Genomic DNA, 15,243 nt, shown 5'->3' on the forward strand with positions numbered 1-15,243 from the left:
CTTTCTAGGGAACAATGATAGAATGTTCTCTGCACAGAGCTACACTTAATGTTAAAACCTAACCTAAAGTTTCTCCAATGTTGTGTGTGAACGTGGTGAACACCATTATTATACATGGTATGGTTTTACTGTGTGGGCTCAGGGTTATAATTACCTCTTCAGTAGGATGTGTAAATTCTTGGGGGTTCCATATGCATCATTTTATATTGTGGATTTTTGTTTGAAAATGACTTTTTAGGGAGAAAAAGAAACTTTCATTTTAATTAAGAGCTCTCAGTTTTTAAGATTTTCTTTTTGGCTGAGTCCACAAGCTTTACACATCAGGAAGTATAATTTTAGGAAATGATTGTATGCTACCAAGACCATATGTTTTCTTAGGATTTGACATATTTGAGAATAAGGTTAGATTAATTTTACTACAAACATTTACCAAGGACATGTAAGGTTTTATTTTGATATTGAGGAAAAGTTATTTTTCAAAAAATTATTTTAATTATGCATTTAATAAAACTGAAATGGAAAAGTAAGGAGACCTTTAGAAATATGTACATTCCATTAGTTAAACTATGTGGAAACAGTGAAGCAGTAGATGTAAGACAGACTATGGCAAGATGTTCTTCAAGCACTTGGAAATAGGTTTCTTTGAGAATTAAACCCTAACATGAATCAGAAAAGGAAATGTGTGGCTGTTCTAGGCTACATTAGTGCTTTCAGGCTGTTAGGGTTTGCCCCAAACCTTTCTGGAGACTTAGAGAGGGAGGGAACTTGGAAGTAAATGGAAGCATGAGCAAAGAAGAGTCACAGTGGCCAACTTGTGCAGTGTCCACATATTTTCCAGGAGGGAGGGTGCAATGTCACGGACATTCAGTTGACTGCCTGTTTCAGCCCTTTCGTGGGCATGAGCACATCAGTTCTAGTATGGGAGGTATTTAACGGTCCCATCATGTAACTAACATCCATGGCCTTGGGCAAACTGGAGCAGCTACTCATGGGCCGAGCTTGGAAGGTATGGTGGCAGAAACTATGGGGGATATACATTTTGCTTTTGTAAATATTATTACAATTCAGTTTTTAAAATTTTGTCTTTAATGAACCCCAAAGGCATCTGTGACAGATGCTGGCAACATAGCCTCCTTTTAAGTGCAGTTATGGCAGTGAGCGTAACTGGCTGGGTTGCCCCAAGCCCAGGGCCCGTCTCATTGTCTTTGTTCTGATTCACTCCTTGTTCACGAGGCAGTTACTAATAATTTCACTTCCTGAATCAGTTTATTATGAAGCCAGAAATATACTTCCTAATCTGCTTGATAGTTGTATTTTCTGTAATGAAGATGCTGACGTTCTGGCTTTATGTATATAGGGGACCAGGAGACTTGATTAAGATTGGGTAACATCTCATCTTCCAGGGTGATCAGCTGAGATACTGATGACATTGACTGAGCCAAGACCAGACCCTGGACTAAAGTTAACTCATCAACTTGGCATTGCAGCAGATGCCCCTGGAGTATTCATGTACCCCTTCCACGATATAAATATGTACAAGGAAATGGATTCCTAGTCAAGAGACCATATTTCCAGCCACTGTTGTGTCAGCAAGCCCTTCTTTTGAAAGAATATAGTAAGAAGCGTTCACCTTTTGTATATCAAGAATACAAAAGGAAGCAACCAAGACAGTAGTTTATTTAATTTGTTATTCTTTTCTTTGGGGAAAAAACCCCAGGAAATACTTGAAAAATTTCAAGGGTTATATGCTTTCCTTTCCAGTGAGTGATGAGTTACTATGACTGATGTGTCCAAGAGTCAGGAGCATTGCATTCCAATTTCAGCCAGGTCTCTAACAAGCAGCATGACCTTGCCCTAGTCAATTAAAATCTCTGGGTCTCATTTTTGTGCCCTTAAATTATGAAGATTTGGTTTCTTTCAAATAGAATGTTTTATGGATAGGTTAATCTTACATGTCTGAAACTTTTTATTAAAAATAAATATTTATTGAGCTCTTACTTCATGTCAGGTTCTATGCTAAGAGCAACACATATATTTAATCACCCCGTGAAGTAGGTACCATTTTATGGATGAGAAAATGGAGGCTTTGAGAGTGGAAGTCAGTTGATCAAAGCTAGCAGACAGCAGAGCTGGGATTTTTACTCATGTCTGCCCAACTCCGCAACTCATGCTGTTAATCATTATGCTGTGCTCCTTGGATTTGGCACGTACTATAAGAGGGTTCTTAATCCATCTTAATTTGGGGCATGTTTTACTTTCTATAGGGTAATTTCTCTCTTCCATCCTTATACTTTCTGTATTTTCTAAAGCCTGAGGAATTGAAAGAACTTTTGTACTACCATGTGTTTCATTCTATAAACAGTCCCAGACCATTTGGAAACTAACGTCTTTTTTGAAACTCGATGTACTAGTTTAGTGTTCAGTTCTTTTACTGCTCAGTATACTCCTTCTGTGCTTTCTTTGTATAAGGGTGGCAAAAATTGAACTTTTAATGTTGTTGAACGTTCTTGCAAATTAGTTTGGTTAAAGGAAGAAACTTTGGCTTAGGATTTAGGAGATTCCGGTTCTGGTTCTGCCTCTGAAATTTACTCTATTATAAAACAAACAATACTGTTTTGGCACATTAAATTAGTAAAAGATCAAACATGTGAAAAGCATTTAGGATCATAGAAACAAAGTTTCTCTGCATGTCAGCAGTCAAAATCACTGCAGTAGATTATTGGAACCAGAATTAAATCAAAATAATTTTGGGATTATTGTTTCTCTGTGAAGATCTATTTAAGATAATTACAATTCATTTGGCTTGGTCTAAGCATAATAGCAGACTTGGACTGCTGCAGATACATGTAGGGCGTACAGGCAGAGGATCAAATTGCTATCTGAATTATCTTTTAGTAACAAAGTGATTCTTAAATGACTACTGTATCCATTGATTGACTAAAAATTTAGGAATGTTTTACTATCTGAGTTGTTCAGAGTGAGACAAAAGAAAGGAAAACTGGATTGTGAAAGCTAGTGTACTAGAAAAGGAAAGAGATAATGAGCCTCAAAAATTTCAGAGATAATGAGCCTCAAAAAGTTCATTCAGAAACATTATGAGAATTGAATTATGGTTAAACTATGTAGTAACATAGTCAGCTGCCGAGCGTAGCCAGCGATTTTGTCATATTGAAGATGCCATGCTCTTGAACTGGGCCAAGGGCAACTTAAAGATTTAAGGGAGCTGGCAGTGCTCTGCTATTTCTAAAACACGGCAAATTAGGAGGTGAATAGCTTGAGAGATAATCCGCAGACATCTCAAATTTCAGATTTATTTCTTCAACACTCAAGGTGGGAGAGAGAGAAAGAGAGAGAAAACGGCAATTTGTGTGTTTGTTTTGTTGTAGGGGGAGTGGGAGGGTTGGTGTTGGCCATTCTGGTAAATTCATTAGCCTTTAAAGGCCATTGTTTCACTGAGTATTTTCAGCATCTCCCAAACTACAGTCATTCAGGCACCATCTTTGACAATTTTTGCCATATCCATTACTTTTTGTTTTTTATTTTTAAACTTAAATGTATTTTAAACAAGAAGTTTATATACATATATATCAGTTAAAATCTCAGGCTTTACATGGTATAGTTTTTCCTAATGCACACTGAAGTAAGTACATAAAATTAGCATAAAACTTATCCATTTGTGGTCCATCTAAAATTATCTTGATAAACACTCCTTTTGTTTAATTTAGCTCTTCTCTTTATAGAGTGGGTAGACAGAGTGCCTATAGAGGAATGTCAAAAGGGAAATACAAAGACTAGAAATAGGGGTATTTCGGTAGAATTTTGTAGACAGATTTAAAATGATGGATGGGAATTAGGTCTTCCATTAGCTTATCAGCCTTAAAGCAAGTTTGGGTTAGACTTTAGTTAAGTTTAATTTATTTTCTTTTTAAAACACTACGGAATAGTTTTTTAGGTACATAAGTTTCTAGGCTTCATGAGTGTTTTCCCCTACTAGTTTCCTAACAGAAATTTTTTTCTGGAAAATTCCAAACTTTGGCTTTAAATAAGGGGGAACAATGTTTCTCTTTATTTTAGCGATGAAATCTACTCTTCCAGCTCCTAAGCCCCAGAGTTTAGTTCAGTGCAGCTAGTGTCTGTGAGCTGCCTTTTATGTGCCAGGTTTGGTGCTAAGCTCAGTGATACACAGAGGAAGCTAAGGTTCTTGCCTTCTGTGAGGCATATCATATAAATAGTTGAAATAGTCCAGTGTGATACAGGTATGTACCAGATACAGGAGAAATGAGGTCTTTGGGTAGATCAGCAAAGGACTTAATAGCTGGGAGAGCCATGGGGGCTGGGCACATTGAGTGGGACATAAGGAAGGCCACACACAATTTGTGGTACCACAGATGTCGGGTCTTTTCTCCTCAGGCAGTCTTCGTAGATGATTGTTCTGCAGAATTTCCGTGGCTTCTGCATTAGCCCATGTGGCATTCCAACAGGAATTACTGTTTTAAATGTGCGATAAGTCTGACACCCTAATGTGAATTTGAAGCAGTAACTAGGGAACCTCCGATAACAGTTGGCATACTGAGATGGCATTATTCTCAAAGCAACATCTTAATGAGGTTCTGTGCTTCACAATCAACTCTTGTTTAAATATTCCCAGACATGTCCTACGTAACTGGAAGCAATGGCAGAAGTGACAGGGATCCCAATGTGAGTTTTGTTGTGTTAGCATGAAGATCCCACAGTGTGACAGACTCTCTGGAGCAGACTGACTGTCTCAGTGACCCTGCGCCTGGGTAGGAGGGTGGTATGGGTAGGGGAGGAGAAAGAGAACAAGACAAATCAAATCAGCCTTAGCCACCTTTAGGGAAAGTTTGTACAGAATCTGAGATGGAAAAATTCTGTTCTCCACATATCTTCTCATCCATAGTGACATAGACCGAGCCCTCCCCCTCCCCCAAGGACTGAGGATTACTTCAGTCCCAGCCACTTCTCTGTGCTGCCAGAGACCACACCCCTTCCCTGGCGTAACCACAGAAGACTATTTCTTTTGGCCAGGTCTCTGACCTTGAAGGATCCAGCCAGCCGCCTTGAAGCTTTGGGTGCTAGACATAATACGAGCAGAGTCCAAGAGTTGTTTCTATCTTATATGTGTTACTTTGCATGGCTATATTAATTATTTTTATTCATAAGAAGCTCTGCTCTTGAAATAAATGTAAAATGGTTCACCAAACCACTGCCATTGAGTTTCATATGTATATATATATACACATATATAAAGCAGATTTGGAAATATAAAGAATACCAGAATAAGGTGGCATCCACAAGTGATGTCATATTGCCTTTCTTTTGGAGACACAGCGAGTTGAGAATGTGGATTGATCTTCAATGTGGGTTAAATTCTTAGTTTTCTTCCTTCTGAATGTGATGAGGCAGTTTTTCCTTGGAAAAATAGTTTGCGTTCAGCTTGGGAGGTTGATTTTTCGCCATCAGTTTCTCCCTTTAATAATCGAAAACCACTGTTCATTATTTACATAAAACTGTCTTTTTCTGGTCTGCTTTCTATAACCTTTCCCCTCTTAAGAATTTTAAGAATGCTCTGACTTTCCTCTGGGGGATTTTATGCCTGCTTTATCCCAGATGTGGGACATAGACTGGGCTGAGGTTTTTTTTTTTTTTTTTTTTTAAGTGTTCGTACATTTGAAAGACATTCTTGTAACTGGTGCACAAATCTGCCACTGAAAAAAGGGCTTTTAGGAGTCAAGCAGTCAAGAAAATATATGAGCTTGGTTTAAATTTGAATGACACCAAGATCCAATATGCAAAATAAAAAAGTAGGCAGTAGTTTCTAATAATGAAGGGAAAATGTATACATGTTATTTCAGTCTTTTAATTTTGGGGTTTTATTTTGTGAATGAAGGCATGTCAGTTTCTAGTCCCAGCAGCCGTGTTTTCTGGTCTTCACTACATACTTACTGATGTTAGCCCAGGGAAGGCACTGGTTTGGCAGATGTTTACTCCTCCTTTGTCTTCTCTGTCTCCACCTTCTGCTCACACAAAGAGGATATTTGGTCTTATTCATAATATTTTGTCTGCCTACATTCTTGAAGTTAGAGTGAAGGAGTGAAGAAATACAGGATTTTCTATTTTTTTTTTGTAATGTCTACTCAGATTCCCAGACGACAGTTCACCACCAGCTTTTGGTTATTGTGGTTTATATAATTAATGTCTAAGAAATATAAAATGTAAACTTTTTTACATGATTATATGTGAGAAGAATACCAAGGAGAGTTTTTCTTCCCTAATTGAACAATTATACTATTTCCCAATGGTATAATAGTCAAAAGTTTTGTTTTCCATAATGAATACAATTCTGATGTATCATGTTTAATTCTGTAAAATTAGAACTTACAAGGTTTTAGTAAGTTTCTTATTAAGTTAATATTTTTGTTGTAATTCAGAAATCTAAATTCATATGTCTTATTTTTCAGTATTTAGTCCTTTTCCTAGTAAGTGAGGTCCCTGCCTACCATGTATTTCCACCTATGCCATGTTCCCTTGGCTGACAGATGCTTTTCTTCTTTTTCTGTCACGTAGGATCTTTCGAAGATGGTTTGGCTGCCTTGGAGATTTGGAGATCTGATGCCACGATGAGGACTCACACACGGGGGGCTCCCAGTGTGTTTTTCATATATTTGCTTTGCTTGGTGTCAGCCTACTTCACCGACGAGAACCCGGAAGTCATGATTCCCTTCACCAATGCCAACTACGACAGCCACCCGATGCTGTACTTCTCCAGGGCGGAGGTGGCGGAGCTGCAGCTCAGGGCAGCCAGCTCTCATGAGCACATCGCCGCCCGGCTCACCGAGGCCGTGCACACCATGCTGTCCAGCCCTTTGGAGTACCTGCCTCCTTGGGACCCCAAGGATTACAGTGCCCGCTGGAATGAAATTTACGGAAACAACCTGGGTGCCTTGGCAATGTTCTGTGTGCTGTATCCTGAGAACATTGAAGCCCGAGACATGGCCAAAGACTACATGGAAAGGATGGCAGCGCAGCCTAGTTGGTAGATTTTTGTCTTTTTCTTCTTACTGTATTAACTCTGCAATTTAAAGAAATGAATCCATATTCAGATGAACTATCTCAGAGGCCACATTTCCACAAACTTCTTCCTGTGTATGTGCGCGCTCGCGTGTGTGTGTGTGTGCGCGCGCGCGCGTGTGTGTTTGTGTGTGTGGAGATCTTTCTTGTTATTTGTGTTGCCAATGGCTTATGAATGGCCCATAGTTTCAAAAGACCTAGTAACTTCCATGTTTAAAGATAGAAGGAAAATATTTAGTTGCAAGCTAACCAAAGAAAAAATAATTTGCTGAATTGAATAACCAGTATCAACTTGATTGAGAATTCTTTTCCTCTTTTTAAACACACATATATTATCATTATCTGGTGTTAGGTTTTGGTTGACCTCCAAGGCGTTCAAATTTTTTGCCAGCAGGAGATTTTAGTCAATTAAAACTTATTTGCATTTTATGACAATGAGGAGCTAGAAGTCAATGTGAAGGGATTGACTGGCACTTTATATACAAGATTCTATTCAGTAACCAGCAGATTGCCAAAACCTGCAGGAAAACCAATGTTATAGTATGTGGGTACTTCAAAAATCTGTGGAAAAAATTCAAATTATCTTTTAATTCTATTTTCCAAGAACTTTTCCAAGTACCCTCGTATAATTGTGTGAGGAATTCTAATTATGTAATAATGTACTTCCAGAAGTTCAAGATTTGAGAACAAACTTCCTGTTCTTTTTTGATTAGCTTAAGTGTATTTCATTTGTTTATAATTAATACTTCTATCTGTTCCCAAAACGATATGGGACGAATTAATTAAACTAGGGATTCTCTGGGTATTTTTACTTAAACTGTCTTTTAATACACATTCATGGGTCAGTTGCATTAAAAAAAATTTACAAATCTAATGAATTTTTTTTTTTAAATTACGTAAACTGCCACTTGTCATAGGACAGAAGAGAGCTCATTTTTAAATGCTTAGAAAAATCAGTAATGCATATAATGCTGTGATGAATTACATCTTGCTTGAATTACATCTTACGTATCACAGGGGTGAAGAATGGTGGTTTGCAAGGTTCCTGATAAATTTCTGGAATTTCTTAATGAAAAAGATTATGGAAGAGTTGGCATTAAGAGTTATTAGCTCTCCTTATGAGAGCTAATTTTTTTAGGTTTATTGTTAAGTATATATAGTCATTTTTAAGCTGAATATTTTAGGTTGCAAAGAACCTTTTCATTTGGTTTGTTTTAAAGCTTAGCTGTGTATGCAGTAGTTTCTGACTTTCATTAAGTGATCTTAATCTATTCCTGACACCAAGAAAGAAAATAAAAGATGTATAAAAACTTATATTTGAACAAGATTATTTTATCAAATGCTACAATAACTCACTTGATATTTGTGCAATTAATTAGTTAAAAATGGCATCCATGTTTACATTATTTAGAAGAAAAAAATTGTTTTCTAAAAGGATACTTTCTCAAAGTCTTTTTTATTTTAGATAGGTAAATGGATTTTGGCAGGTTAAGATACTGATGAAAATGTTTCAGAGAGATAGTTACTATCTCTAAAAAAGCCATTTATTTCATCTCACAAAAGAGTAACCAACTGTGAAGCACCATTTTTTATGGAGATTTTTTAGCACAAATACAGTAACATTAAGAGAATTGTACAAGACTAGTGCAATTTTAATATTATAATATAAAACATTCAGGCATATAAATACCAATGAATGAATGCTGTTGTTAGAGAAGTTTAGACTCTTTCTATGATAAATGAAGGAAAATAAGTGACTTCAAATTAAAATTTTAATTTTCACATAGTTTCTTCTAGTTCAGATTTACTGATCATTGGAGAAGTGTAGAAATGTACTAGAGTACTAGATCTTTATTTATGGCAATATTGATGAAAAGAGGTATAACTCTGTGCCATTATCTGGTAACCCAAAAGGCAGTCTGTGACTTAATAGAGCTGAACAGTTGACTTCTTTCTCTTGACCTCCAAGAAGCTGAAGGTCAGAAATTGAAAATTTACCTTTACATCTGGTTTCTAGTTCCAGAAATGATGTTGGCATAAAAAGTTGAGCTGCTCCAACATTTTGTCTTGGCAGGTAGTATTATTAGTTTGTGCTTTTAAATGATTTTATGGAAGTTTTATCTTTTTAAAAGCTACCATGCCCAACTTCTAGACTTTTAAATTTTCATTTAGATTTGTGGTTGAACATAATCACATTTAGACAACTTAAAACACTATTAAATGTTTACAGTTCAACTACCTCTGTTTAAATTGCTTAATTAAATCATATGTCCTCACTATGTACAAAGAAGTATATTATCAGTGTTGTCATTGTTTTAGGATGTACATAGTTCACCTATATTTGATTTCACAAAAAAACAGAAGACTGGCTCTTATTTACAAAAGAGATCAATAATTATATTATAAAATTTAAAAAACTTCCTACAATGGCTTCATCAGACTGAATACATTTGCCATTTTCCTTGACAGTTTCTATTCTTTTGAAAACTAGTGACTAAATTGTGTTTATTCACTTATTTATTCAATCAACAGACATTTATGGAGCATCTACTGTGTATCATGCATGCACTGTGCTGGATGCTGGGGATTCAAAGATGAAGAAGTAACCCAGTAATTTTGTAATTTGCATCTAGGATAAGAGGTGCAAACATTGGTTGCTTAAAGCCTAAGTTAGGGGTATTTTCTCTGCTCAGAATTGAGTGTAAGGGTCATTTAGTAAGAGGTTTCATTAGTCTTCATTCATGACTTCCATGCTGCACTTCACTGCAGTAGAAAAGCACCAGCTCTGGACTCACACTGCCCGCATTTGAATCCCACCTCCCCCATTCTTCAGCTGTGTTACTTCAGATTAATTTTCTTAATTCGTGTGAGCATTAGTGCCCTGATGTATATATAATGTGGCAATAACAACTGTTATTTACCTCATAGGGTTGTTAGGAGGATTAAGTGAGATTATCGATGTGAAGTACTTAGCACAGTTCTTGTCACATAGTAAGCCCTTGATAAATACTCGTAAGAATAATGACAATAATGATAATTATTGCTACTGTTATTTTACCAAGTACTTAGACTCTGTTTGGTTTATAATTTGGAATACGTAGGCTCTAAGAAAATAGTATTTGTTCGGGGATTTTACTCATCTTTGTTCAAATTGCTCTCAAAGCTAGAACATCTGTTTAACTCATAAAATTTTCCTTTTGGCTTTGTTCCATTAAAACTTTCAGGGATACTCCCCTGGGCCCTTTCTTTATGCATACAAGAGTCTAATGGTAACACCAATGTGGGAGACTTGGGTGAAAGTAACAATGGTATGTCTTGTCTGGTATTAAAAAGAAATACATATAAGATATATATACATAATATTTATTAATGTAGTTCACTTGAGCATTTAGTAAATAAAGAGCTTAAAGTTCACATTTATAGAGTCACTTAAGAATCTTGGGTCATTGTAAAAGAAAAGTTAAATGGAAAATATTATCTAATTTTACTGTGTTCATCTGACATACTACAAAGTAGAAAGGGAATCTGATTGATTATGACAATGATGGCGATTGAAAAACAGCAGCATGCATTATAATTGTGTATGTCTCTGAATATCCAGACAATCGGGCACCACAGAAAGATGAGACTGTGTGCTGTATCTGCCTTTGCAGAGGTGCCCACATCCTCCCTCAAAAACTCTGTCCTTTGTTCTCCTTTCTGCTAATGCTCACACATTCTTCATCACAATAAAAGTAACAGAGTAATTTAAGATTGTGCTTAACTTAGTTCTAAAAATCAAATTTAAAAAGATATTATTTTAACCTAATATTATGGCAAATTATTTCCAGCATCACCAATAATGTCTTTGTTTTTACCCTTTTAATTAAGCCTTTTTTCCCCTTATAGATCTTGCCTTCCAAATAAGAGCTAGTATTTGGGTTGTAGTTGGCTCTGTGTTATATAAAAGATTGATTAGAACTTAACCTACAGCCACTTTTCGAAAGCTTAATGAGCTAAGATCATAAATCTAAGGCTGGCAACTTTGGAAAATGCATTTATCGCACTTTGAGTGAATTAAATTTTTTAATACAATATCACTTAGTCACTAGAGTAAGTTCTGTGTATGCCAGTTGACGCATGGGGCTTTCCTCATTTATGAATGGTTGCTTTCTGCATGCAGTCCTTACATAGTTAAAAGATAAAAATAAAAATAAAAAAAAGCTGGATTTCAAATAACTTAAAATATTCCATCAATTTTTTTTTCTTCAAGAGCTTAAACTTTAAGGTAGAAAAATAATAAAAACAGTGCTTAGTAAAGATTTAAAAGGAAATTTTAAAAAATCACTTCTTAGGATAAGTTTTTAGAATCAGCACATATTATTCTACTTTTCAAAATTTTTCATAATATGGATGTATATATTTATTAACTTATTTATACTTTTTTCTACTATACCTTTCGCCTAAAAGATTAAGAAAACAAAATATAAGATTCAAATTAGTTGTAGCTGCGAAAACAAAGAAGGGAAAAAAGATTGGGAACATCGAGCAGACGAGCGATGAGACAATTGCTAAAATGCATCTTATACACCATGAGTGGGCCACAAGTGGCTTCTGAGGTTTTTTTTAGCAGCAGCGAAAGGAGGCTTAGTCCATTTTGAAGTTTACAGTGCCCATGAGATTAAAAACAGATCAGTTACTCTACAGAAAAACTGCTACTCTTGGCCGAAGGATCAGAAAGAAGTTTCTCCTGCGGTTTTCATGAAGAACCCTCACAATATTCTTGTAAACATCCTTACAGCACATGTGTAATGAATTGCACGGTGCTGTTTCCTTACTCCAGACTAGGCTAAGGGCAGGACCATGCCTCTTCTGCCCATGCATGTATTCCTCCGTGGAGGATCTCCAAAACAAAGTTCACTAAAACCTGGATGCGACCAAGGTGTGTGTGTGGGGAGGATGGACATATAGTTTAGCCCAGGCCACTTTTTTTTCCTAGTCTTCCTTAATCCTTCAGCAGAATTTTGCATATGTAGAAAAAGGAAATGGCTGCATATCCATCAGGCTGCCGCCTGTACATTGTGTAGCTCAGCCAAGCTCTTGGTAGACAGGTTGTCCTGAAGTTGGCATTACACTCCTCAGCAAATTCTTAGTGATCTTCTAGAGCTCAAAACAAACAAAAGTCACTCAAACACTTATTGGAAAACAATACAGATCCTGAATCACTTAAGAAAGGTGCAGTTAAGCTTACCATATTTCACTTAATAATATGGGGACATGAATGCATTTAAAAGAGACTTAAGGTAGGATTGTAGCAAAGAGGGTTTGTTGATCAAGCCCTGGTTGATGGCATAGAGTTATCCAGTGTGCAGTTCCAGGCAGCAGGCTTTCATCTTAAATTGTAGACTCTGGGGAACAAGCCTGGCATAGTGGTCTTGGGAGGCAGGTCTGTTCTTGCACCTTGACATTTTATTAGCCACGTGTCCTTTGGCAGGTTTCTTAACCTCTGTAAACCTATTTCTTCATCTATAAAATGTGGATGACTCCTTCCATGCGAGGTTGTTCCAAGGACTAAATGAGACGTTCCATGTAAAGCTCTTAGCATTATATGGTCAGCACATAGTTTCACTAAAAGGTTTGTTGTTAATACACAGGAATAGTATGAACATACAACTTTATTCTTAGGTTTCTTGATACACAGTACTCCATTCTGCATACTCTGTCACTCTGGAGTTGTTTTGGAAAAGTATTTGTTATGAATCATTCTCCCTTTCATTATAGTATTTTTACTTACTTACCCGTAGACAGAAAATAAATCACAGAAGAAAGAAATTACTTCACTCTTGCATGGCAGCCAGTTAGCTACAGGAAATCAGGAGAACTGGGGAGGGAAACAAAGAAAGTTGAACTTTTGAACAGAGAAGTAATTGTATTTTTTTTCCCCGCAACAAACAGTATTTAAATCCTTGCATGTGGATTGCAAACTTCTGAGAGTGTATTTGCAAAATAAAATAGAGAAAAAAGAAAAACCTTTGGTGTATTGAAACGAACCAGTCAGTTTCATTGCTGTACGTACTGAAATGAAGAGTGTGCCTGCCTTTCTCAGTGCGCCTGCTGGGCTCCAGAGGCAGTTCCCTGCCGCTGTTTCTGAGGCTTTTTACTTTTCTAAATTGTAAGTTAAGGCTGAGAATCAAATGGGGGAGGATGTAGCTGGGCTGACATGTGGAGCCACAGCACGTTGAGTAAAAAGATCAGGTTTTCCCGTCATGATCTTACAGTGACGAAGGCTGGGAGGCTTAGCCCAGAATGCACCTGGAATCCATTAAACTGGACTTGGGAAACAAATGTTGGGCTGTCAGAAAACCCAGGCCCCCCGTTCCTCTGGTTTTTTCTCATTCATGTTTTTCCTTTCTCTTACCCTTCTCTCCCTCACTCTTTCTGCCTCTCTTTTTCTCTGTTCCTTTTATTCTTTGACCTAAAGAAAACTATCCCCTTTCAATCTGCTTCTGATCCATACAAATAGAAGGGTAAAATAACTGATGACTACAAGGCTTTGCAATTGATTAGATTCTTTAAAATTTATAGAAACACATGTGTTAGGAACCTGGCCATTGAGAATTCCCTTCTTGAATGCCATTTAATAAGTAGGTTTTGCCAGCCTCATTACAAATGGATTTGGGGCAAGAATCGAGGTCAAGTGACCTGTGGCAAGAGGAAGCTTGTAAAAAGGAACTGAGGAGAAGCAAAGTCAGGCATGCAGGTTATTGAACAGTTGTGTGTTGAACAGTCACACTCTAAATAGGATGTTCAGCTAATACAAACTCTAAACTGTTCTCCATCTGTTTCATATGTGGGTGAGGGTAAAGGAATTCCAATAATGCTTCTTTCTAGCAATAACTTAAAATATTTTATGACAGCTGTAGTCATATACAATTGAAAAGAAATCTAAATGTAATTTTCTTTGTCACATCTATTTGTTGTTTGTCTTTAAGATTCAGAATTGGTGTGACCCTCAACTTATACTGATGAGTGACACTTTCTCTCCAGTGTCCCACCTTTGAGTGTCATCTGTTGCCTTTTTAAATGCAACATGGGCTTTCAGAGTTACAGAGAGAGCTGTGCTCAAGGCCAGAAGAATTTTTTTTTTTTTTTTTTTTTTTTTACATTTTCATTTCGTTTCTTTTGTTTTCTGCAGCAGCTGGCCGGTACAGGGATCTGAACTGTTGACCTTGGTGTTAGAACACCATGCTCTAACCAGCTGAGCTAACTGGCCAGCCCGAAGGCCAGGAGAATTCTCATTCCCCTTTTAATGGAGTTCTCAGTCAGTGCCCCTCACCACATATACAAAGGCAACACAAATGTATTAAATAACATGCAGTCTTTACAATCTAGTTCTTAAATTTTTCTAATATAAAAACTTGGCAAGCATGATATTTGAATTTTGTCCATTCCTTGCCCCATATCTTGAGGGAAAATGTTAGTTGGCAAGTGCTGCATGTACATCTGCATACTATTTCAGTGATGTTCACAATCATTTTTTTAAAAGTTGGCTTTATCTGTTGGATAGAATAACTATTCAGTTCTAACACCATTTAAGATGTAGGGTCTTGCTGACATTAAGTTCTTGCTAATGCTGCATAGATATTTATAGCAACTGGAGTAGTAATGTAATGAGTGTGCTCATGTAGTCAGTTGTAAAGCTGGGTAGTTCATTTTACCTTAGATATCTTCAGAATGGCCTTTTACTCATCTCCTTCTGCCATTATTTCTTAAGGGAACACATTTTCGCCATGCTAACACAGTCTTTCTCATCCATCTTTCCTTTTCCTTTCCAGTGTCAAAATTCTGGCTTTGGACAGCAGGAGGAAGCATAGTCAAGGACCAGATGATTGCTTAACTCTCATAAGCCTGTGGTTTAGAAAGCCTTGTGTGGAGGATGGCTTGGAAGGTATGAATCAAAGGAGAGAAACTGGTTAGAAGCTTTTAACATTAGTCTAGGAGAGAAATGAATGCTACAATTAAGACAGTGAGGGTGGAGAGAATAAGGAATGAATTTAAGAGACATTTAGCACAGGAAATCCACACAGAGATTGATTGGATATAGGAAAAGTGTGATTCTTTCAGCATGTAGGGTATACATAAAAAGACAGATTCCCACCTAGACTCACTGAATCA

General features: G+C 36.8%; 1 protein-coding gene across 1 annotated transcript in view; it reads left to right on the top strand.

Moving 5' to 3' along the window:
* DSE (dermatan sulfate epimerase) overlaps positions 1 to 15,243 on the top strand; it is a 61,622-nt gene that overhangs the window by 19,638 nt on the left and 26,741 nt on the right. Inside the window, exon 2 of the mRNA XM_063097549.1 lies at positions 6,586 to 7,054. Coding sequence (XP_062953619.1) covers positions 6,639 to 7,054 — 416 coding nt within the window. The 5' untranslated portion in view covers positions 6,586 to 6,638. The remainder of the gene's footprint in view (positions 1 to 6,585; positions 7,055 to 15,243) is intronic.

This window comes from Cynocephalus volans, chromosome 5 (assembly GCF_027409185.1).
Source record: "Cynocephalus volans isolate mCynVol1 chromosome 5, mCynVol1.pri, whole genome shotgun sequence".
NCBI lineage: Eukaryota > Metazoa > Chordata > Mammalia > Dermoptera > Cynocephalidae > Cynocephalus > Cynocephalus volans.